The sequence below is a fragment of the Salmo salar genome, chromosome 01 (assembly GCF_965601325.2).
Source record: "Salmo salar chromosome 01, fSalSal1, whole genome shotgun sequence".
Classification (NCBI taxonomy): Eukaryota; Metazoa; Chordata; class Actinopteri; order Salmoniformes; family Salmonidae; genus Salmo; species Salmo salar.
In genome coordinates, this window is record NC_138291.1 from 50,921,764 (window position 1) to 50,947,691 (window position 25,928).

Below are 25,928 nucleotides of genomic sequence, written 5' to 3' on the forward strand. Positions count from 1 at the left end.
ACGTTGAGTGAGGCTATAACAGTATCGTGTCTTGAGGTAGGCGTTTATCCGGCTGGCAACGTTTGCAGCCACAGCCAGCAACATTCATTTATGTTTAAATAGCGCATTCAATGGAAGAAAATTCATTTTGAATGTTTCAGTTTCATGGATATAATCGGCGAGTCCATACTGTCAAATTACCACAGCCACACAGTCATAATTGGCTATAGTAAAAAATAAAACAGAAATGTGATTTTTGGTCTTAATTTAAGGTTAGTGTTATGCATAAGATTAGCAGTGTGGTTAGGTTTTAAATAATATTTTAAGAAGATACATTGTAGAAATAGGCGTTGTTTATGACTTTTTGGCTGTGGTAACTAGTGACGATCCCATGTTGAGATTACGAAAATGCAGAGCCAGGTCACATGTGTCTCTATCCAATCAGATTCCCTAGGAGGAGTCTGTAATGCTTCTGCAGTACAATCCTTTTCACAAAATAAAATATCCAGCTACGTAGTCGTGTAGGATCGCTGTTAAATGAATGTGTAATTGTTGTTACAATGTATCGTCTCTGTATAGATATGTTGTTTACATTGACAGAGTAATAGTCAGGCGGCACAGGGGTCGATCGTATGCAGTATTCGCATAATGCTTCCAATGCCTAGTGTCGATGGGGACATTTTTGACTGTGTTCAACGAGGGAACGTTGAACATTGTGCATATATCATTCAACATGATCGATCTATCCTCAAAGAGAAAGGTAAGGCTTGCCTATGCATGTTTGGGGTATGCATTAGCCTATATAATTTACTGCACACACATTTGGGGAATATGGGGAGTCGATTCTATTTTTCAACTAGCCTAGCTACCCGACTGTAGCCTATTCTAATGTCACTTCCGGGAAAGGTGTTTACCATACCATTATTCTAGGAAATGTGTTATTACTTTCTGTAGTTAAATGCTGAATAAAAAGGATGTCAGTAAAGATGTCTGTAGTCAGATCTTTACCATTAGCATGTGTTACCCAGTCACTTAGTTGCATCAAATATGCATGAGTAAATTGCTTTGGTACAGGCAGCAGATATTGCTTTATAACCAATCTAACTATCTTACAACTACTGGCCATATTAGGCCTAGTTTTAATTATGTCAAGTTTTAAAAATGGCAAGTTTCAGAGTCCCATCACAGTTCCAGAATGCATCAACACCAGCTTTTCAAGATGACAGCTGAAAGCTGACTGCTGATGTCACCTGTTGTGATTTTGTCATGTTGTCAGAGAGAGGGATACCTTAACCTGTCTGTGTTTTATCAGTGATCTGAGATGGGTAGTTGTTCAGTCTATTCTCTCAGACACTTACAGCGCCTGACAGTAGTAAAGAGACAATAGTAGGCCTACTGCTCTTTGGGTGGTTAGGGAGTGACACTATCTCAAAGTAATAGAATAAATGTGATCATTTACAGTCATAGTACTTGAAGCATCTTTAAAACACCAACATTTATTTTACTGTGAGATGTTCAATATCTTCTCCAAAGTTCTTCAGTAAAGACTGTCTCCTTTTAACAGCAAAACACAGGCTGATGAGACTTGTCATGTGTGTATGTGTTTGTGTGTGTAGGTTGGGGTGGTTTTAGTCCTCTCCACTTTGCGTCCCTACATGGTAACCGTGCCATGGTTGACATGTTGCTAAGCAACGGAGCTGACCCCAACCTGACCTGTGATGCAGGAATGACGGCCTTCCATTTCGCCTGCAGGTCAGTAACGCTGATTGGACTGGGTAGGCCCCACTATCCACTCCTATTAAATCTGTGGAAAGGGACTAGGGGAAGAGCGTTGGGCCCCTGTAGGGCTGTGACGGACATGGAATTTTGGGTGAAGGTAATTGGCTAGTCAAATGACTGCGGTCAGGGTAATGACCGTTCAGATATCAAAAAAATAAAAGACACATTTTCTCATAGAATGAATAGAACTGGTGTCCCCATTCAAGTCATTGATGGCGTAATGGGTGGACGGGTGGCCATTGCCATAGGTGCAAAGCAGGAAGTTAAAGTAGGAAGTAAAAGCAGAACATTTACCAATCAATATTTGCTGTGATTTGTTGATTCAACTCGACTGACATTACAAAAAATACATTCCATTGCATGAGCCACATCATCATTTGAATGAATATTCTACATTACCATGGAAATTATTGCATCACAATACCAGGCAGCAATTGCGAGTGTACCCATGAGTTTACCAGTCAAATTACCGGGGTTAAAGGTTCCAAGCCTGTTCTATTCATTCTATTTCTATGTGTGCTGCTGCTGCAGGGAGAGGGGTGTTGCCTAGGAAACCGAAGACTCGTTTGCTACAACACCTTGCTTGTTTCAGCAAGGAGCAACAATGTTTCATCACGTTGTTAAGAGTCCATGTTACAGCAGAAACGGACTCAACCGCACGAACGCCCGGCTGTTTGTTCCACACAAAAAAACAGGTTATGATGGTTATTTTATTTTCATGACGGTCTTAATCCGTAACCGTTGGTTATATGGTAATTGTGTCAGCCCAAGGCACCTGGAGCAGAAATGCCGCTCTCTCCTAAAAATGCCCCTCTCTTCTTCTCTCTGAAGTGTGCACTCGTACACTTCTAATTAATGCTATTAATATATTATTGATGGTAATGTATCTGTCTCTCTAGGCATGGTAATGTATACGTGATGCACCAGATGATGCAGCATGGAGCTGACCTGCGCATGGTAGACCATCAGGGAAAAACCGCCCTACACCATGGAGTATGTGGAGGGAACATGTAAATACACACACAGACATCATGCACACACACACAGACATTAACACACACACATAGCTGCATAATGTTATATATTATATATCAACTAGCCAATTACCGACAGATTTTAAATCTCCATCATTAAAATGTTTTTTTTGTTGTTTTAACTTTTTATGCACTTTAAAATTATTTGAAAAGCACTATACAAGTAAAAAAATGTACGTGTGTATATATACTGAACCAAAATATAAACGCAACATGCAACAATTTAAAATATTTTACTGAGTTACAGTTCATATAAGGAAATCATTACATTTAAATAAATTCATTAGGCCCTAATCTATGGGTTACACATGACTGGGCAGGGGTGCAGGCATGGGTGGGCCATGGGTGGCCAACCCACTTGGGGGTTGGCCACCCAACGGGCTTTATTACAGACAGAAATACTCGTCAGCAAACCCCCTCCCTCCCCTCAGACGATCCCACAGGTGAAGAAGCCGGTTGTGGAGGTTCTAGGGTGGCGTGTTTACACGTGGTCTGTGGTCTGTGGTTGTGAGGCCATTTGGACACACTGCCAAATCCTCTAAAATGACGGAGGCGGCTTGTGGTAGAGAAATGAACATTCAATTCTCTGGCAACAGCTCAGGTGGACATTCCTGCAGTCCCTCAAAACTTGAGACATCTGTAGCATGGTGTTGTGTGACAAAATGGCACATTTTAGAGTTGCCTTTTATTGTCCCCAACACAAGGTGCACCTGTGTAACGACCATTCTGTTTTATCAGCTTTTTGATATGCCACACATGTCACGTGGATGGATCATCTTAGGAAAGAGAAATGCTCACCAACAGGGATGTAAACAAATTTGTGGACAAAATTCTAAGAGAAATACAGTGGGGGAAAAAAGTATTTGATCCCCTGCTGATTTTGTACGTTTGTCCACTGATAAAGAAAGGATCAGTCTATAATTTTAATGGTAGGTTTATTTGAACAGTGACAGACAGAATAACAACAAAAATATCCAGAAAAACGCATGTCAAAAATGTTACAAATTGATTTGCATTTTAATGAGGGAAATAAGTATTTGACCCCCTCTCAATCAGAAAGATTTCTGGCTCCTAGGTGTCTTTTATACAGGTAACAAGCTGAGATTAGGAGCACACTCTTAAAGGGAGTGCTCCTAACCGCAGCTTGTTACCTGTAAAAAAGACACCTGTCCACAGAAGCAATCATTCAATCAGATTCCAAACTCTCCACCATGGCCAAGACCAAAGAGCTCTCCAAGGATGTCAGGGACAAGATTGTAGACCTACACAAGGCTGGAATGGGCTACAAGACCATCGCCAAGCAGCTTGGTGAGAAGGTGACAACATTTGGTGCGACTATTCGCAAATGGAAGAAACACAAAAGAACTGTCAATCTCCCTCGGCCTGGGGCTCCATGCAAGATCTCACCTCGTGGGGTTGCAATGATCATGAGAACGGTAAGGAATCAGCCCAGAACTACACGGGAGGATCTTGTCAATGATCTCAAGGCAGCTGGGACCATAGTCACCAAGAAAACAATTGGTAACACACTACGCCGTGAAGGACTGAAATCCTGCAGCAAGGTCCCCCTGCTCAAGAATAGATATACATGCCCGTCTGAAGTTTGCCAATGAACATCTGAATGATTCAGAGGACAACTGGGTGAAAGTGTTGTGGTCAGATGAGACCAAAATGGAGCTCTTTGGCATCAACTCAGATGCTCCTCCTCCTCCGCTCCTCCGCTCTCTCCACTGGCTTCCAGTTGAAGCTCGCATCCGCTACAAGACCATGGTGATTGCCTACGGAGCTGTGAAGGGAACGGCACCTCCATACCTTCAGGCTCTGATCAGGCCCTACACCCAAACAAGGGCACTGCGTTCATCCACCACTGGCCTGCTGGCCCCCCTACCTCTGAGGAAGCACAGTTCCCGCTCAGCCCAGTCAAAACTGTTCACTGCTCTGGCACCCCAATGGTGGAACAAGCTCCCTCACGACGCCAGGACAGCGGAGTCAATCACCACCTTCCGGAGACACCTGAAACCCCACCTCTTTAAGGAATACCTAGGATAGGATAAAGTAATCCTTCTAACCCCCCCCCCCCCCCCCCCCTTAAAATATTTAGATGAACTATTGTAAAGTGGTTGTTCCACTGGATATCATAAGGTGAATGCACCATTTTGTAAGTCGCTCTGGATAAGAGCGTCTGCTAAATGACTTAAATGTAAATGTAAATGTAACTCAACTCGCCGTGTTTGGAGGAGGAGGAGAAATGCTGCCTATGACCCCCAAGAACACCATCTCCACCGTCAAACATGGAGGTGGAAACATTATGCTTTGGGGGTATTTTTCTGCTAAGAGGACAGGACAACTTCACCGCATCAATGGGACGATGGACGGGGCCATGTACCGTCAAATCTTGGGTGAGAACCTCCTTCCCTCAGCCAGGGCATTGAAAATGGGTCGTGGATGGGTATTCCAGTATGACAATGACCCAAAACACACGGCCAAGGCAACAAAGGAGTGGCTGAAGAAGAAGCACATTAAGGTCCTGGAGTGGCCTAGCCAGTCTCCAGACCTTAATCCCATAGAAAATCTGTGGAGGGAGCTGAAGGTTCGAGTTGCCAAACGTCAGCCTAATTACTTGGAGAAGATCTGCAAAGAGGAGTGGGACAAAATCCATCCTGAGATGTGTGCAAACGTGGTGGCCAACTACAATAAATGTCTGACCTCTGTGATTGCCAACAAGGGTTTTGCCACCAAGTACTAAGTCATGTTTTGCAGAGGGGTCAAATACTTATTTCCCTCATTAAAATACAAATCATTTTATAACATTTTTGACATGTGTTTTTCTGGATTTTTTTGTTGTTATTCTGTCTCTCACTGTTCAAATAAACCTACCATTAAAATTATAGACTGATCATTTCTTTGTCAGTGGGCCAAAGTAAAATCAGCAGGGGATCAAATACATTTTTCCCCCACTAAGCTTTTGTGCGTATGGCAAATTTCTGGGATCTTTTATTTGAGCTCATGAAACATGGGAATAACACTTTACATGTTGCGTTTATAGACAGTGCATTCAGAAAGTATTCAGACCCCTTGACTTTTTCCACATTTTGTTACGTTACAGCCTTTTTCTAAAATGGATTAAATAAAAAATGTCCCTAATCAATCTACACATAATATCCAATAATGACAAAGCGAAAACAGGTTTTTAGAAATGTTTGCAAATTAAAAACATTATACAGAAATGTACAGAAGTATTCAGATCCTTTGCTATTAGGCTCGAAATTGAGCTCAGTTGCATTCTGTTTCCATTGATCATCCTTGAGATTTTTCTACAACTTGGAGTCCACCTGTGATAAATTGCTATTGATTGGACATGATTTGGAAAGTCACACACCTGTCTATATAAGGTCCTACAGTTTACAGAGTATGTCAGAGCATAACCCTTCTCTGGGGAGAAGGGCCTTGGTCAGGGAGATGACCAAGAACCGGATGGTCACTTCAACAGAGCTCCAGAGTTCCTCAATGGAAATGGGAGAACCGAAGGACAATCAGGCCTTTATGGTGGAGTGGCCAGAAAGGAGCCACTCCTCTGTAAAAGGCACATGACAGCCTGCTTGGAGTTTGCCAAAAGGCACCCAAAGGACTCAGACCATAAGAAACAAGATTCTCTGGTCTAATGAAACCAAGATTGAACTATTTGGCCTGAATGCCAAGCGTCACGTCTGGAGGAAACCTTGGACCATCCCAACTGTGAAGCATGGTAGTGGCAGCATCATGGTGTGGGGATGTTTTTCAGCGGCAGGGACTGGGAGACTAGTCAAGATTGAGGGAAAGATGAACGGAGCAAAGTATAAAGAGATCCTTGATGAAAACCTGCTCCGAGTGCTCAGGACCTCAGACTGGGGCGAAGGTTCACCTTCCAACAGGACAACACACAGCCAAGACAACGCAGGAGTGGCTTCGGGACAAGTTTCTGCATGTCCTTGAGTGACCCAGCCAGAGCCCAGACTTGAACCTGATCAAACCCGATCAAAATCTCTGGAGAGACCTGAAAATAGCTGTGCAGTGATGCTCTCCATCCAACCTGACAGAGCTTGAGAGGGTTTGCAGGGAAGAATGGGAGAAACTCCCCAAATGCAGGTGTGCCAAGCTAGTAGCGTCATACCCAATAAAACTTGAAGCTGTAATCGCTGCCAAAGGTGCTTCAACAAAGTACTGAGTAAAGGGTCTGAATACTTATGTAAATGTAATTATTTTAATTTTTTAGTACATTTGCAAACATTTCTAAAACCTGTTTGTGACTCGTTTCAGGAAACTAGGCTTTTTTTTGGGGAGGGGGGGTAGAAATGCTTTCTGTAATATATGAACTTTCATGTGTCTAAGTAACAAACTTGTATGCCATCTGTAAATACGAATACAATTGTTAATAGTATTCGAGCCTAGTTGGTTTAGCCACAGAAAGTCAGCAACCTTCCCGCTAGCCATGATTTTCTGAGATAAGGAGTGGGCTGGACATGCCGATAGATGAGTTTGGATTGGTCTGCCATGTAGCATGCTTCTGTCTATTTGAGCAGGTCAGTATGTGTAGGTAAACTAAGGGCAACCATGGCATCCGTGACAGAGAGGGAGACACGTCCATCCATGTATACAGATAGTCTAGCTACAGTGGTTCTTCCTTTAAAAGTTACGAGCTTTTACACCACACTATTACAAGGGGGAGTTAGAACGCTGATCTGTCGGTAGTCTAAACTGTGGCAATTATTGGAGCCGTTTTCAGTCTAAGAGTCTCTCCTCTGGTACTAGAGTCCTGCGTCAGGCAACAACAAAAAAACTGTCAGTGGGCCTGGAGTTAAAAGAGAACTTGGGTAAATACAATGGGGGAATTTAACTTGACATTTGGACTGACGATTTCTGAAAATAGCCACGCTTTTGGTTTCTCTCCCTCTAAAAACAGAAATTAATAATTCTAAATAACAAACTGGCTTTATTTACAAATTAGTAAGAATGTCTCAGCCCATGTTCAAGAATGGCCTTTTTTACAATTACAATTGCTCACTTTCGGTCATTTGAAACAAAATCCTCTCCGAAAGATTTTTATTTTTTAAACAAGCCACAGAAATTTGGTTGCAATTTCAGTAAAATTAAAAAAATTAAAAAAAGAAAGTAAGAACTTTGTCTGTCGGCCCTGCATTAAAGACCAACATTGTTTAAAGAAAATTGTGATGAATACAAATATATACCAGTTTAATTTAAGGACCAAAAAATTGACAGCTGTGCCGTATAGATTGCAAAATAGTTGGGGAGAGATTTGCGATGTACCGATTCCATGGCACATGGTTTATGAATTAACACGCAATTTTCCGTTTATTATAACCTACTGCAGGCCTAAAACCTATGGGTTTAACCTTCTGAATTAATTATTATGTTGAAGATTGAAGGTGGGAAATGAGGCGTTGAAGATGGCGAGGAACGAGATGGAGTCACAGTCCATGCCAGGCACACCTGTAAGCTCTGGAACTCCACCTCCTGTTTGTGGACTCTGCATGAAAATACCTGTCTATTTGTGGAAAAATCACCCTGATTAACATATTTAGTCATTCCATGATGGGTTATTAGCAGGACAATAGACTCTTCATATGTCGATTTATTTACAAAATGGTAATTTAATAGCCCGGCTACTGTAGGTGTGAAAATCCCCCAACTTGCAATGTATTACATTCAACTACATTTTAGTTGCACTTTCCCCCAGCTCCACGACCATGGGTAAAACCTTGCTGAGATGATCAATGTATTTGTTGCATTGTTGTATCGTCAGTTTCTCAAGCCAAAACGTCTTGATGGCCTTCACCAGTTCATCTTTGCTTGTTGGCTTGGCAGAGTTACGGATGAATGTTTTCAGTAGATTTTTAGATATACTGTAGGCTTACCGTAGGTGACATGAATCTCACTTGTGTTGAGTAATGTGTTGTAGGTCTTTTATTTATTGATTTATTTGTTTATTTATTTTTATTTAACCTTTATTTTACTACATAAAGGTCTACTTATTCTGCTGGCGTCTTGACGCAGTTTATGCCCTCATTAGCAATGCAAACCCGGGCGGCAGTGTATTTTGGGTCATTGTCTGCATTTGGAGAAGAAAAAAAGAAATTTAGCCTAACAGCCAAAATTAGGTACAATAATAGAAATATACATGTAAATAGGCCTAAACGTAACAAAATATTGCTATAATTCTACCTTGAAAGAAACGATGTGTACCCAGAAACACCTCTCTGACGTAGGGTCCAGCGTATTTCTTGATGATTTCATCCTCAAAGAAATCTCGAGCCATGATAAAAAAGGAGGCAACAGTGAATTATTGTTGAACACACAGCAGTCCGTGAGGTGTAGGCTACAGTATTTACTACAGTATTTACTTTGTAAATGGCTAAACTTACCATCAAAAATCAAATATGGGCCTGGTCCCTGGCGAGAAATTGACTGGCAGCTTCATTAAATAGTACCCGCAAAACACCAGTCTCAACGTCAACAGTGAAGAGGAGACTCTGGGATGCTGGCCTTCTAGGCAGAGTTCCTCTGTCCAGTGTCTGTTCCAGTCTGAGATATGGCTTTTTCTTTGCAACTCTGCCTAGAAGGCCAGCATCCCTGATCACCTCTTCACTGTGTAATCCCGTGGCGCGTTATTCAAATTCCTCAAAAATGCAAAAACTTCAATTTTTCAAACATATGACTATTTTACACCATTTTAAAGACAAGACTCTCGTTAATCTAAACACACTGTCCGATTTCAAAAAAGCTTTACAACAAAAGCAAAACATTAGATTATGTCAGCAGAGTACCCAGCCAGAAATAATCAGACACCCATTTTTCAAGCTAGCATATAAGGTCACATAAACCCAAACCACAGCTAAATGCAGCACTAACCTTTGATGATCTTCATCAGATGACAACCCTAGGACATTATGTTATACAATAAATGCATGTTTTGTTCAATCAAGTTCATATTTATATCAAAAACCAGCTTTTTACATTAGCATGTGATTAGCATGTGACTAGCATTCCCACCGAACACTGCCGGTGAATTTACTAAATTACTCAAGATAAACGTTCACAAAAAGCATAACAATTATTTTAAGAATTATAGATACAGAACTCCTCTATGCACTCGATATGTCCGATTTTAAAATAGCTTTTCGGTGAAAGCACATTTTGCAATATTCTCAGTAGATAGCCCGGCATCACAGGGCTAGCTATTTAGACACCCAGCAAGTTTAGCACTCACCAAAGTCAGATTTACTATAAGAAAAATGTTATTACCTTTGCTGTCTTCGTCAGAATGCACTCCCAGGACTTCTACTTCAATAACAAATGTTGGTTTGGTTCAAAATAATCCATAGTTATATCCAAACAGCGGCGTTTTGTTCGTGCGTTCAAGACACTATCCGAAAGGGTAAATAAGGGTGACGAGCATGGCGCAATTCGTGACAAAAGAAATCTAAATATTCCATTACCGTACTTCGAAGCATGTCAACCGCTGTTTAAAATCAATTTTTATGCCATTTTTCTCATAAAAAAGCGATAATATTCCGACCGGGAATCTGCGTTTAGGTAAACAGACGAAAGAAAATAAAGCATGGGGTCGACTCGGGCACGCGCCTAAGCCCATAGTACTCTGATCGGCCACTTGCCAAAAGCGATAAAGTGTTTCAGCCAGAGGCTGCCTCGATATCGTTCAGCTTTTTCCCGGGCTCTGAGAGCCTATGGGAGCCGTAGGAAGTGTCACGTTAGAGGAAAGATCCTCAGTCTTCAATAAAAAGAGCCAAGATGAAACACAATTTGTCAGACAGGCCACTTCCTGCATGGAATCTTCTCAGGTTTTGGCCTGCCATATGAGTTCTGTTATACTCACAGACACCATTCAAACAGTTTTAGAAACTTTAGGGTGTTTTCTATCCAAAGCCAATAAGTATATGCATATTCTAGTTACTGGGCAGGAGTAGTAACCAGATTAAATCGGGTACGTTTTTTATCCGGTCGTGTCAATACTGCCCCAACAGGTTAAGTTTCAAAGCAGAATTACTTTCCCAATGTTCCTCAAATGTAGTGAATGATATACAATTTTCTAGCTCGGGGTCTCTACTTTTATCCAATGTAAGAAACACAATTTCACATTTTGCTACATAAGACCGATTTGAGCCGGTCGGTCATATTTTTGCTTTGCCATTATGGTGTATTGTGTGTAGATTGATGAGGGGGGAAAAAAATATTTCATCCATTTTAGAACAAGGTAATAATGTAACAAAATGTGGAAAAAGTCAAGGGGTATGAATACTTTCCAAATGCACTGTATTTGTTCAGTATACTGTATATATGTAGTGCATAAGTGACATGATGTCATAACATATGAGATGATATTCATAAGCTATAAAAATAAAGAGTCACACACTAATATATATTTATTTATATATAAATACAGTGGCAAGAAAGTATGTGAACCCTTTGGAATTACCTGGATTTATGCATTAAAAAAAACTAAACACACAAACAATTATACATTTTAATGCCTTTATTGAACACACCATGTAAATATTCACAGTGCAGGGTGGGAAAAGTATGTGAACCCTTGGATTTAATAACTGGTTGACCCTCCTTTAGCAGAAATAACCTCAACCAAACGTTTCTTTGTAGTTGCGGATCAGACCTGCACAATAGTCAGGGGGAATTTTGGACCATTCCTCTTTACAAAACTGTTTCAGTTCAGCAATATTTTTGGGATGTCTGGGGTGAACCGCTCTCTTGAGGTCATACCGCATCATCTAAATCGGGTTGAGGTCTGGACTCTGACTGGGCCACTCCAGAAGGCGTATTTTCTTCTGTTGAAGCCATTCTGTTAATTTACTTCAAATCAAATCAAATTTATTTTTATATAGCCCTTCGTACATCAGCTGATATTCTCGAAGTGCTGTACAGAAACCCAGCCTAAAACCCCAAACAGCAAGCAAAGCATGTGAAAGAAGCACGGTGGCTAGGAAAAACTCCCTAGGAAAAACTCCCTAGAAAGGCCAAAAACCTAGGAAGAAACCTAGAGAGGAACCAGGCTATGAGGGGTGGCCAGTCCTCTTCTGGCTGTGCAGGGTGGATATTATAACAGAACATGGTCAAGATGTTAAAATGTAAAAATGTTCATAAATGACCAGCATGGTCAAATAATAATAATCATAGTAGTTGTCGAGGGTGCAACAAGCACGTCCGGTGAACAGGTCAGGGTTCCATAGCCGCAGGCAGAACAGTTGAAACTGTTCTGTGTTTTGTGTCGTTGTCCTGTTGCATCACCCAACTTCTGTTGAGCTTCAATTGGTAGACAGATATCTTTACATTCTCCTGCAAAATGTCTTGATAAACTTGGGAATTCATTTTTCCGTCAATGATGGCAAGCTGTCCAGACCCTGAGGCAGCAAAGCAGCCCCAAACCATGATAATCCCTCCACCATACTTTACAGTTGGAATGAGGTTTTGATGTTGGTGTGCAGTGCCTTTTCTCTTTACATAGTGTTGTGTGTTCCTTCCAAACAACTCAACTTTTGTTTAATCTGTCCACAGAATATTTTGCCAGTAGCGCTGTGGAACATCCAGGTGCTCTTTTGCGAACTTCAGATGTGCAGCAATGTTTCTTTTGGACAGCAGTGGCTTCGTCTGTGGTGTCCTCCCATGGAACACCATTTTTGTTTAGTGATTTACGTATCGTAGACTCGTCAACAGAGATGTTAGCATGTTCCATAGATTTCTGTAAATCTTTAGCTGACACTCCAGGATTCTTCTTAACCTCATTGAGCATTCTGCTCTGTGCTCTTGCAGTCCTCTTTGTATGATGGCCTCTCCTAGGGAGCGTAGCAACAATGCTGAACTCTCTCCGTTTATAGACAATTTTTCTTACTGTGGACTGATGAACATCAAGGCTTTTAGAGATACTTTTGTAACCCTTTCCAGCTTTATGTAAGTCAACAATTCTTAATTTTAGGTCTTCTGAGATCTCTTTTGTTCGAGGTGTGGTTCACATCAGGCACTGCTTGTTGTGAATAGCAAACTCAAATTTTGTGAGTTTTTTTTATAGGGCAGAGCAACTTTAACCAACATCTCCAATCTCGTCTCATTGATTGGACTCCAGGTTAGCTGACTCCTACTCCAATTAGCTTTTGGAAAAGTCATTAGCCAAGGGGTACACATACTTTTTCTAACCTACACTGTGAATGTTTAAATGATTTATTCAATATAGACATGAAAAATACAATAATTTGTGTGTTATTAGTTTAAGCACACTGTGTTTGTCTATTGTTGTGACTTAGCTGAAGATCAGATCACATTTTATGACCAATTTATGCAGAAATCCAGGTCATTCCCAAAGGGTTCACATACATACTATATAGTACCAGTCAAAAGTTTGGACACACTTACTCATTCAAGGGTTTTTCTTTATTTTCACTATTTTCTACATTGTATATTAATAGTGAATACATCAAAACTATGAAATAACACATGGAGTCATGTATTAACCAAAAAAGTGTTAATCAAATCAAAATATATTTTAGATTCTTCAAAGTAGCCACCCTTTGTCTTGATGACAGCTTTGCACACTTGGAATTCTCTCATCCAGCTTCACCTGGAATGCTTTCCAACAGTCTTGATGGAGTTCCCACGTATGCTGAGCACTTGTTGGCTGCTTTTCCTTCTCTGTGGTCCAACTCATCCCAAACCATTTCAATTGGGTTGAGGTTGGGTGATTGTGGAGGCCAGGTCATCTGATGTAACACTCCATCACTCTGCTTCTTGGTCAAATACCCCTTACACAGCCTGGAGGTGTGTTGGTTCATTGTCCTGTTGAAAAACAAATGATAGTCCAACTAGGCCCAAACCAGTTGGGATGGCATATCACTGCCCAATACTGTGGTAGCCTTGCTGGTTAAGTGTGCCTTGAATTCTAAATAAATCACAGACAGTGTCACCAGCAATGTACCATCACACCTCCTCCTCCATGCTTCACGGTGGGAACTACAAATGCAGAGATAATCAGTTCACATACAGTGGTTCCTCCTTTAAAAGTTGCGAGCTTACATTGCGGGACTTAGAGGTACCCAGTGTCACGGCTTCATTGCTCCAGACCACTGCAAAGGGGAGTTAGAGCACTCATTATGCATTTGGGTCCCAAGGTTTTTATATGACCAATCATATCGAGTGGTTCCAATGACGAATTTGACGCGAGCCACCCGTCCCTGGGGATGTTCTTCAGCAAAGATGGCTGACAAAACATTACGGTGGAAGCTAATTTAAGGAATTATAACGTCATAACGAGTCAAGCAAAACATGTACAAGAGGAATATGTTAGTTAATGTAGAGACAAACGATTGTGCATATTTTTTGTCATAAAGTTAATTTACGAAAATGGCTATTAAGTTTTTTTCAGTCATTTCCAATACCAGGTGTATCAAACTCCATTCTTTGAATGATGCTGTGTCTGCATGTATGTATTATAATTATACACTTCAACAGTGTTTACCACTCCTGCTCCTGGGACATCAATGATTACACATTGTAACTGTGCAATACACTAGAAACATGATTTAAGGAAAGGCTGATTTGTAATTCATCTATACAGAATTTAAAAAATCCTGCCAGCATGCCCACAAGCAAGCCACTCCGGTGGAGAATGAGACGTGGAAGAGAGAAGGAACGAGATGGAAGCAACAATCCAGGCTATTTGCATAATAATGTAATGAAACAAGCAGGGAGCAGGTTTCGAACCCTCAACATTCTCGCCCGAAGTCCAACACGCTATCGACTGTGCCCAAATGTATTAATTGGGGTTGGGGCCGATTGTGGGCAAAAACACTTTAGCAATTGGAATCTTTAACATGTGGAAAGGGGAAAACTAATAATAATAATCATTTTTTCACAAGTGTAGCAGGATGGGCTATTAGCTGAACAATTCAACCTTTTCTAAAGAATTGTCTAATAGCCGAGATAGGTGTGAACCCCCCCCCCACCCCCATCTACCTACACACGGTTAATGTTCTGAAAAAAAATACAAATAAATGTATGTGTCAGTGTATATACAGTTGAAGTCAGAAGTTTACATATACCTTAGCCAAATACATTTAAACTCAGTTTTTCACAATTCTTGACATTTAATCCTAGTAAAAAGTCCCTGTCAGTTATTATCACCACTTTATTATAAGAATGTGAAATGTCAGAATAATAGTACAGAGAATGATTTATTTCAGCTTTTATTAGTATTTGGTAGCATTGCCTTTAAATGGTTTAACTTGGGTAAAACATTTTGGGTAGCCTTCCACAAGCTTCCCACAATAAGTTGGGTGAATTTTTGCGCTTTCCTCCTGACAGAGCTGGTGTAACTGAGTCCGGTTTGTAGGCCTACTTGCTCGCACACACTTTTTCAGTTCTGCCCACACATTTTCTATGGGACTGAGGTCAGGGCTTTGTGATGGCCACTCCAATACCTTGACTTTGTTGTCCTTAGGCCATTTTGCCACAACTTTGGAAGTATGCTTGGGGTCATTGTCCATTTGGAAGACCCATTTGCGACCAAGCTTTAACTTCCTGACTGATGTCTTGAGATGTTGCTTCAATATATCCACATAATTGTCCCTCCTCATGATGCCATCTATTTTGTGAAGTGCACCAGTCCCTCCTGCAGCAAAGCACCCCCACAACATGATGCTGCCACCCCCATGCTTCACGGTTGGGATGGTGTTCTTCGGTTTGCAAGTCTCCCCCTTTTTCCTCCAAACATTATTGTTATTATTATTATTATGGCAAAACAGTTATATTTTTGTTTCGTCAGACCAGAGGACATTTCTCCAAAAAGTACAATCTTTGTCCCCATGTGCAGTTGCCAACCGTAGTCTAGCTTTTTTATGGCGCTTTTGGAGCAGTGTCTTCTTCCTTGTTGAGCGGCCTTTCAGGTTATGTCGATATAGGACTCGTTTTACTGTGGATATAGATACTTTTGTACCTGTGTCCTCCAGCATCTTCACAAGGTCCTTTGCTGTTGTTCTGGGATTGATTTGCACTTTTTGCACCAAAGTACGTTCATCTCTAGGAGACAGAACGTGTCTCCTTCCTGAGCGGTATGACGGCTGCGTGGTCCCATGGTGTTTATACTTGCGTACTATTGTTTGTACAGATGAACGCGATACCTTCAGGCGTTTGGAAATTGCTCCCAAGGATGAACCAGACTTGTGGAGGTCTACAATTTTTTTTCTGTGGTCTTGGCTGAGATCTTTTGATTTTCCCATGATGTCAAGCAAAGAGGCACTGAATTTGAAGGTAGGCCTTGAAATACATCCACAGGTACACCTCCAATTGCTTCAAATTGTGTCAGAAGATTCTAAAGCCATGACATAATTTTCTGGAATTTCCCAAGCCGTTTAAAGCCACAGTAAACTTAGTGTATGTACAGTTCTGACCCACTGGAATTGTCATACACTGAATTATAAGTCAAATAATGTAATGTCTTTAAACAATTGTTGGAAAAATTACTTGTGTCATGCACAAAGTAGATGTCCTAACCGACTTGCCAAAACTATAGTTTGTTAACAAGAAATTAGTGAAGTGGTTGAAAAACTAGTTTTAATGACCCCAACCTAAGTGTATGTAAACTTCCGACTTCAACTGTGTATGTGTATATATATTAGAGGTCGACCGATTATGATTTTTCAATGCCGATACCGATTTATAGGAGGACCAAAATAAGCTGATACCGATTAATCGCCGGATTTTTGTATTTTTATTTTTTGTAGCAATTTTTTTTGCTTTTTTGTAATAATGACAATTACAGCAATACTGAATGAAGACTTATTTTAACTTAATATAATACATCAATAAAATCAATTTAGCCTCAATTAAATAATGAAACATGTTCAATTTGGTTTAAATAATGCAAAAACTAAGTGTTGGAGAAGAAGTAAAAGTGCAATATGTGCCATGTAAAAAAGCTAACGTTTAAGTTCCTTGCTCAGAACATGAGAACATATGAAAGCTGGTGGTTCCTTTTAACACGAGTCTTCAATATTCCCAGGTAAGAAGTTTTAGGTTGTAGTTATTATAGGAATTATAGGACTATTTCTCTCTATACGATTTGTATTTCATATTTGACTATTGGATGATCGTATAGGCACTTTAGTATTGCCAGTGTAACAGTATAGCTTCCGTCCCTCTCCTCGCTCCTACCTGGGCTCGAACCAGGAACACATCGACAACAGCCACCCTCGAAGCAGCGTTACCCATGTACAGCAAGGAGTAGTTTTTCCCCAAGTCTCAGAGCGAGTGACATTTGAAACGCTATTAGCGTGCACCCGGCTAACTAGCTATCCATTTCACATCGGTTACACCAGCCTAATCTTGGGAGTTGACAGGCTTGAAGTCATAAACAGCGCAATGCATTGCGAAGGGCTGCTGGCAAAACGCACGAAAGTGCTGTTTGAATGAACGCTTACAAGCCTGCTGCTGCCTACCATCGCTCAGTCAGACTGCTCTATCAAATCATAGACTTAATTATAACATAATAACACACAGAAATACGAGCCTTAGTTTCCGGATTCGACCATATTAATGACCTATCATCTCGAAAACAAAACGTTTTTCATGTCAGTGAAATACGGAACCGTTCCGTATTTTATCTAACGGGTGGCATCCCTAAGTCTAAATATTCCTGTTTACATTGCACAACCTTAAATGTTATGTCATAATTACGTAAAATTCTGGCAAATTAGTTCGCAATGAGCCAGGCAGCCCAAACTGTTGCATATACCCTGACTCTGCGTGCAATGAACGCAAAATTACACAATTTCACCTGGTTAATATTGCCTGCTAACCTGGATTTCTTTTAGCTAAATATGCAGGATTAAAAATATATACTTCTGTGTATTTATTTTAAGAAAGGCATTGATGTTTATGGTTGGAGCAACGTGTACCTAAGCGATTATATGCAACGCAGGACAGGCTAGATAAACTAGTAATATCATCAACCATGTGTAGTTAACTAGTGATTCTGATTGATTGATTGTTTTTTATAAGATAAGTTTAATGCTAGCTAGCAACTTACCTTGGCTTCTTACTGCATTCGCATAACAGGCAGGCTCCTCGTGTAGTGCAATGTAAAGCAGGTGGTTAGAGCGTTGGACTAGTTAGCCGTAAGGTTGCAAGATTGAATCCCCGAGCTGACAAGGTAAAAATCTGTCGTTCTGCCCCTGAACAAAGCAGTTAACCCACCGTTCCTAGGCCGTCATTGAAAATAAGAATGTGTTCTTAATTGACTTGCCTAGTTAAATAAAGGTAAAAAAAAAAAAAACGGCCAAATCGGCGTCCAAACCGATTTCCGATTGTTATGAAAACGTAAAATCGTCCCTAATTAATCGGCCATTCCGATTAATTGGGAGTGCCATAGGGCGGCGCACAATTGGCTTAGCGTCATCCGGGTTTGGCCAGGGTAGGCCTTCATTGTAAATAAGAATTTGGTCTTACCAGACTTGCCTAGTTAAATAAAGGTTACACTAAGAGCATAACATTTTTGCACCCGAATTTTCAAATTCTTCTCTAACCAATACCCAAACGGAGATTAAGTGAAAATTTAAATCTCATTGATTTATCAAGACCAGTCCCCATGCGTACCTCAGACAGAGCAAAACGGTGCTAAAATAGTTGTAGGTTTTTGCTTCTAACTTCAATATGCTCTTCAAATAAATAAGACCTACACCATTTTTAACAGCACATTACTCAACACTAGTGAGACTCATATGGCCTATGGTAGGCCTACAGTATATCGGAAAATATTTGTTCAATGTGACTCTCCGCCAATAATTACATTTAGAGGATTGCAGGACTATATATTAATATCTAAGGGGCATTTTCCGTTAGATATTCTCAGATATTCTCACAGATCCTAAGGGGATTTTTTATAATTCTAAATGAATTAATAACAATAAAAATAATTAATCGCTTTGCTTAAAAAGTAACGATATTTTGGAGATTTCGTTTTCATTTAACCTAGAGTGAACGAGAAAAAGGCAATTCTTGAACATGGGGTGAGACATTCTCACTCATTTGTAAATAAAGCCAGTTTGTTATTTGTAAATGTATTTCTGGAGAAACCTAACTTGATTATTTAGCAAACATCACCTGCTTATATTCAGTCAACATGAAGATTATTGTTGAAATGAATTGCTCGACTGGTGTAGGTTTTCTCCATCTGTTGGTGTGTGCAACACTTGCATAACAAGTTAGCTATATTTTCAGCACCAGCCACTGTTCACCTCCTATTGATTGCACTGTGGTTGCCACCAGTTGTTTTTTTTAATTGAACCTTTGTTTAACTATGCAAGTCAGTTAAGAACAAATTCTTATTTACAAGGACAGCCTACTCCTTCCTCCCGTTGTACAGCGCCATATTTTCCATTCCATCCAAACGGGAACCCTGAGGGTTTTGTTTTTCTCTGAATAGAACCACCATAATATTAAACCAATATATTAAGCCAAATGTCTTAAAATCAATTCCATATACTATGTTATTACAAAAAGTTTTTAAATTCTCTGTTAATGCCAATACAGAAGACTATGAAATGATTCTCAAAGATGCCCTCTGGTGGTCAAACTAGCAATAACTTGCATTAACAGAAAAAATGGCTGACAAATAGATAATGTGCCACAGAATGCTGCAGCAGCCCGCAAGGTGTACCGCAGTATGACACAACTTTGAAAGGAGGAACCACTGTACTCTGTGTCTCACAAAGACACGGCTGTTGGAACCAAAAATCTCAAATTTGGACTCATTACACCAAAGGACAGATTTCCACCGGTCTAATGTCCATTAGTCGTGTTTCTTGGACCAAGCAAGTCTCTTCTTATTATTGGTGTCCTTTAGCAATGGTTTCTTTGCAGCAATTCGATCATGAAGGCCTGATTCACGTAGTCTCCTCTGAACAGTTGATGTTGAGATGTGTCTGTTACTTGAACTCTGTGAAGCATTTATTTGGGCTGCAATCTGAGGTGCAGTTAACTCTAATAAACATATCCTCTGCAGCAGAGGCAACTCTGGGTCATCCTTTCCTGTGGCGGTCCTCATGAGAGCCAGTTTCATCATAGCGCTTGATGGTTCTTGAAATTTTCTGGATTGACTCACCTTCATGTCTTAAAGTAATGATGGACTGTCGTTGTCTTCGTTTATTTTGGCTGTTCTTGCCATAATATGGACTTGGGCTTTTACCAAATAGGGCTATCTTCTGTTTACCACCCCTACCTTGTCCCAACACAACTGATTGGCTCAAACGCATTAAGAAGGAAATAAATTCTACAAATGAACTTTTAACAAGGCACACCTGTTAATTGAAATGCATTCCAGGTGACTACCTCATGAGGATGGTTGAGAATGCCAAGAGTGTGCAAAGCTGTCAACAAGGCAAAGGGTGGCTACTTTGAAGAATCTCAAATATAAAATATATTTTGATTTAACACTTTTTTGATTACTACATGATTCCTTATGTGTTATTTCATATCAAAACACACAGCCTCTAACCCCGAGTTGTGTCTCCCAGTGTAGCGATGCAGTACCTGTGGGAGACAGGAATGTTTAGGTGGTGTGATGGAGACATGTACGATGTTACACCTCTACACCTGGCTGCTGATACTGGCAACACTGAGGTGGTCCGTTACCTGCTCCGAGGAAAGGTGAGACGTACACACTTGCTTGGTATGTAAGTCCAATGATGACTTCCATGTTTCACTTCTATTGGGGAGTTTCACTATGGAGTTTCCCTTAGAGTTCCGTTCCTCAAATCACATTATCTCTTACGAACAGGGCATGTAAGGTTGTGGGTCGTGTACCAATAATATCTCCTTTCTCCTAAAAGCATTGGATTTGTGGAGGCATGGGCAATTGGGAGTTTCCACCATATTTATTATACCATATTTATTATTGAAATCAGTGATGGGATGGAGAATCTCAATTGCATACTTATCGTGTCCTCTCTTGGTGACGACTGACTGCACCTGAGATGGTCACTGTCCTCGGTTATGTGGTGCTGACTTTCTAGTGGACGTCGCTGTCCACTAGAATGGTGCTGAATCTCTGACATGCGCTCCTTGCTGAAAGATCTGGAGCCCGATGGAGCCCTCGGCAGTAGTATCCTTCAGCTTTTTAGGATTGTTGCTGCACTGTTTTAAAGTATTTTTTGTTTGTGTGTGTGGCAGAGGTGTATGGTGGAGACTGTGGATGAGGATGGGTTGACAGCGGTCCATGTGGCAGCTGAGAGGGGCTGTGTAGAGGTGTGTTGGACGCTGTTACAGAGATCCGGCTTCAGGATGCTACACTTGAAGACCTATAGCGGACACACGCCTCTGGACCTCTGCAGGCAGGGAAAGACATTCAGGTGGGTCCCAATATCTATAACCTTTATCTTCAAATTGGTTTTGTTCATTAGGCACAAGTTGTGAAACATTTTAAAAACGTTTTCCATTGTGTAACCTAATGAATACAACCCAGGATATATAACACTGTCAACGTCTTCTGTCCATCTAGCTGTCCCATTGCCATACCGTCACCTGGAACATCACTTTAACATTTTAACCATCTCTATTGTGTTGGGGATGTATTTCCACAGACACTTGCAGCTGACCAAACTACTGACCCGCTACATGAGGGAGCCACCATTCAACAAACCTGATGAGTCCCACCGTAAGTGCTGAGGCTGTGATAAGTTTAACTGTAATGAACATTGTGTGCCATTGAATTGTGTTTCTCTGTATAATTGTGTGTGTGTGTATGCGTGGGTCTCTCTCTCTGGGTGTGTGTGTTTGCGCGTGCATGCATCCAGTTCTTTACTACTGGACGTTATTCTTCCCATGTCTGATTGGAGGAGCTATTCTGATTATCGCAACAATGTTGGGGGGCTACGGAGGGATAACGTGCGCCGTGCTCTTCCCCTGGCTGGCCAGGAGTATATTTTCCCAGTTCCACCGCATGACGACCTACCAGAGGTATAGACACTGTGTGTGTGCTAACTATGTGTGTATCTGCACTATACAGTAAATTCATCCATTGTATTGGTCTTTGTTCCATTACCTGTCCAATGTTGTGTTGCAGGTTGGCCAACCCCGTCTACCTAGGGACTGTGATAGCTGGATTGTTCCACTCTCTAGTCTGCTTCTACTACAGAATACTACCGCCTAATATCCTTTATATTACAGTAATAGTATAATACCTAATATCGTGTACTGCCTAATTCTATTACAAAGTATATACTTTTCACATACATTGAATGCCTGATGAAGACTGTGGCTTTAACCACATCAAATTGCAAACCTTGCTAGTGACCGTAGATACTGGAGGTTGTGGTCAATTATTCTGTAGCTGAATTATGATGAATATACTTTACACTGACTATCCATCATACATCATATGTATGTAGCCTAAATGTAGTATATTTAAGCAATAATGCACGAGGGGGTGTGGTATATGGCCAATATACCACGGCTAAGGGCTGTTCTTATGCACGACGCAATGCAGAGTGCCTTGATACAGCCCTTAGTTGTGGTATATTGGCCATATACCACAAACATTCGAGGGGCCTTACTGCTCTTATAAACTGGTTACCAACGTAATTACAGCAGTAAAATAAATGTTTTGTCATACTCGTGGTATACGGTCTGATAGACCACGGCTGTCAGCCAATCAGCATACAGGGCTCGAACCACCCAGTTTATAATGTTGGTTGAGTCTTAACCCGCTGTGACGCTTGTGGGGTGATGGTGTTCTGGGTCATGTGTCGCTGGTCCAGTTCTCTGTGGTTCTGGTCTTGTTCTGGATGGTTCTAACCCAGGATCCTGGAGAGTTGGGACCGGGAGATGCAGATCCTCGCTACTCCTCCATAACAGACCTGCTGGAGAACAACCAGAATCCTCAGAGGTTCTGCATCTACTGTGAGGTGAGGAGAACCAGTCAATCAATCTTTATTATGAGTTGAAACAGACAGAGGTTCTGTATCTACTGTAACATGAGGAGAGCAAGTTTAAGTTAGTGTTGCAGCTGAGAATTGATTTGTGGCCAGTTTATCCTGCCCTCCTTTTGTCATGGTATTATAGTGGCGACTATAGTCCCCACTATAGTAAGTGTTGATTGGGCAATGCATGTTAAGTTGACTCGTCAATCCTCAATATTCTTGAACTAAACTGTGCGCATCCATAGAGAACTACGTTCCCTAAATGCTCATCAAACAGCGCCTCGATCCATTCAGCAGTTTTCTTTTACAAAGATAGGTTTATGGCATTCTGCCATTTCTAGTTGACTCAACTTTGGCAAATGTGTTGAGGCAACTCAGAAGTGTATGTAAGCAGACCTTTCCTGCCCCAAAGTAAACTAGAAATCGTGTTGCAGCTTGTTGCCTTGATTTTTTAAAAGTTGACTCAACTCAAATTGTACAGTGTATGCACATCAATAGCAGTAGCTATTGTTCATATGTCAAATTTAGGATAGGCTTGCTTATTTGAATTTCCTTAATTTTTTGGGAATTGCCAACACTATGTCACTTAGAACATATCATTTTTATATTTATATATGATATGATTATAGAAAAGATATGTGTTTCTCACTGCTATTCCCTCTCTCTCCATCTAGTTGTTCCAGCCAGACCATACTAAACACTGTAAATTGTGTGATGTGTGTGTGAGGGATTACGACCACCACTGCCTGTTCCTGAACCGCTGTGTTGGGGGTGGCAACCACCGCCTCTTCATCATCTTTATCCTCTCCATGGCCACAGCACACCTCCTTTTTGTTGCCGTGGCAACTTACCACCTGTATGTGGTCGTGGTGTCCCTCGAGGACCAGTCATTGGTTAGGGCAGTAGCTGCACAGTTCTGGGTGGTCTCCTTGACGATAATGAACGTTCTGACAATCCTTTGGGAGGTGTGGTTGTTGACGGAACAGTTTGACGCCATCGCCATTGGGACTACCACCTACTTCAAACCTACCTGCGAGACTCGGCCACGGTCGCTAGGACAACGCTGGACAACGGTGCTTACATTCCTATTGGAGGGGAGGAGACGGTTAGATTATGGACTCACAGGGGACAAGATCTCCATAGACATTTAGATAATATGGACTCTAAAACCTATGGTGAAATGAAGAACAATGTATATTCTGTCAGTTTTCCATTCTTAAAACCAGCTGGATCTTCTAGCCTGTTGAGCTAATGCCTAGGCATTTCCTCGGGAAGAAAATATCGCTATTAAACATATAACAAGTGGTGTGTAGACCAGAATGAGTTCTAAGAGATCTTAATATTAGAGATAACATGTTACTTAGATTGTCTTTTGAGAGTGCGGTCGTGAACATGTCTGTTAAACATTATACTGGAACATACACTGCCGTTCAAAAGTTTGGGGTCACTTAGAAAGCAATTTTTTTTGTCCATTTAAATAACATCAAATTGATCAGAAGTACAGTGTAGACATTGTTAATGTTGTAAATGACTATTGTAGCTGGAATGGAATATCTACATAGGCGTACAGAGGCCCATTATCAGCAAACATCACTCCTGTATTCCCATGACACGTTGTGTTAGCTAATCCAAGTTGAGCATTTTAAAAAGGCTAATTGATCATTAGAAAACCCTTTTGCAATTATGTTAGCACAGCTGAAAACTGTTGTCCTGATTTTAAAGAAGCAATAAAACTGTCCTTCTATAGACTTGTTCAGTATCTGGAGCATCAGCATTTGTGGGTTCAATTACAGGCTCAAAATGGCCAGAAACAAAGGTCTTTCTTCTGAAACTCGTCAGTCTATTCTTGTTCTGAGAAATGAAGGCTATTCCATACGAGAAATTGCCAAGAAACTGAAGATCTCGTACAACGCTGTGTACTACTCCCTTCACAGAACAGCTTAAACTGGCTCTAACTAGAATAGAAAGAGGAGTGGGAGGCCCCGGTATACAACTGAGCAAGAGGACAAGTACATTAGTGTCTAGTTTGAGAAACAGACGCCTCACAAGTCCTCAACTGACAGCTTCATTAAATAGTACCCACAAAACACCAGTCTCAACGTCAACAGTGAAGAGGCGACTTCAGGATCCTGGCCTTCTGATAATGGGCCTATGTAGATATTCCATATAAAAAAATCTGCCATTTCCAGCTACAATAGTCATTTACAACATCATCAATGTCTACACTGTATTTCTGATCAATTTGATGTTATATTAATGGACAAAAAAAATGCATTTCTTTCAAAAACAAGGACATTTCTAAGTGATCCCAAACTTTTGAAAGGTGGTGTAGGTATTGAAAAATGTATACTTTTAATATATAGACTATAGTAGAATGAATGTGGAAGTCTTGCCAGCGAACAAAGCAACATGTCAAACTCCTCACATAACGCACTGACTTAACCCCTGTCTGTCTTGATAAGCATTTCCTATGTATGCATTTGGAGCTAGTTCTCTGTTTTATGTAATACTCTGAGCTATTTAAAAGCCGACAGTACTTCTACAATGATGTAGCTAGTTTATGAATAACTGACTGATTTTTGCCTGGTCTGTGAAGGATCCCACTATTTAACCAGTATATCCTGTGGCGTTCATTCTCTGTTTCACATTTTAATGCACTGATGTATTTTAAAACTGTTTCATTGGAGATAACTGTTCACTTGAATTGTTACCTCAGTTTTTATTAATACTTCCCACTAGAACATTTATTTTTAACCTAGATGTCATTGTTGTTTTAAATAAAAGTTCAATATGATGAAATGATGATGCTTGCCTTTGTTATTGGTGGTGTAAACCATTGGTAAGTGACTAGTGTTAGCTTATAACCGCAATGTCATTTGGATAATTGCATGCCCTTTGAGCTAAAAAGGCATTAGCACTAGGCACAAACACAAGTCTTCAGGTCTCAGGCAACATTACTTATTAGGCGAGAGGGGTTCACTGTGTGAAACATCCTTCGTGACACGTGTTATCATTAGCTACCTCTCGTTACCTCTCTGACCTGCTCCTTTATAGCAAAACCACATCCAGTCATCTGCCATTACTATCACTGATTTCCTCAATATCCCACAAGGACATACCATATTACTACTAGATTAGAGGATGATGA

General features: G+C 40.7%; 1 protein-coding gene across 1 annotated transcript; it reads left to right on the forward strand.

Annotated features, from left to right (window-relative positions):
* Positions 1-402: 402 nt before the first annotated feature.
* Positions 403-25,579, forward strand: LOC106604271 (uncharacterized). Its single transcript, XM_014198760.3, has 10 exons — positions 403-739; positions 1,596-1,731; positions 2,658-2,768; positions 20,378-20,510; positions 21,033-21,211; positions 21,443-21,516; positions 21,656-21,818; positions 21,925-22,010; positions 22,575-22,765; positions 23,455-25,579. Exons 1-10 carry the CDS (start codon positions 628-630, stop codon positions 23,929-23,931), a joined length of 1,662 nt encoding a protein of 553 aa, XP_014054235.1. The 5' UTR covers positions 403-627; the 3' UTR covers positions 23,932-25,579.
* The last annotated feature ends 349 nt before the right edge of the window (positions 25,580-25,928 follow it).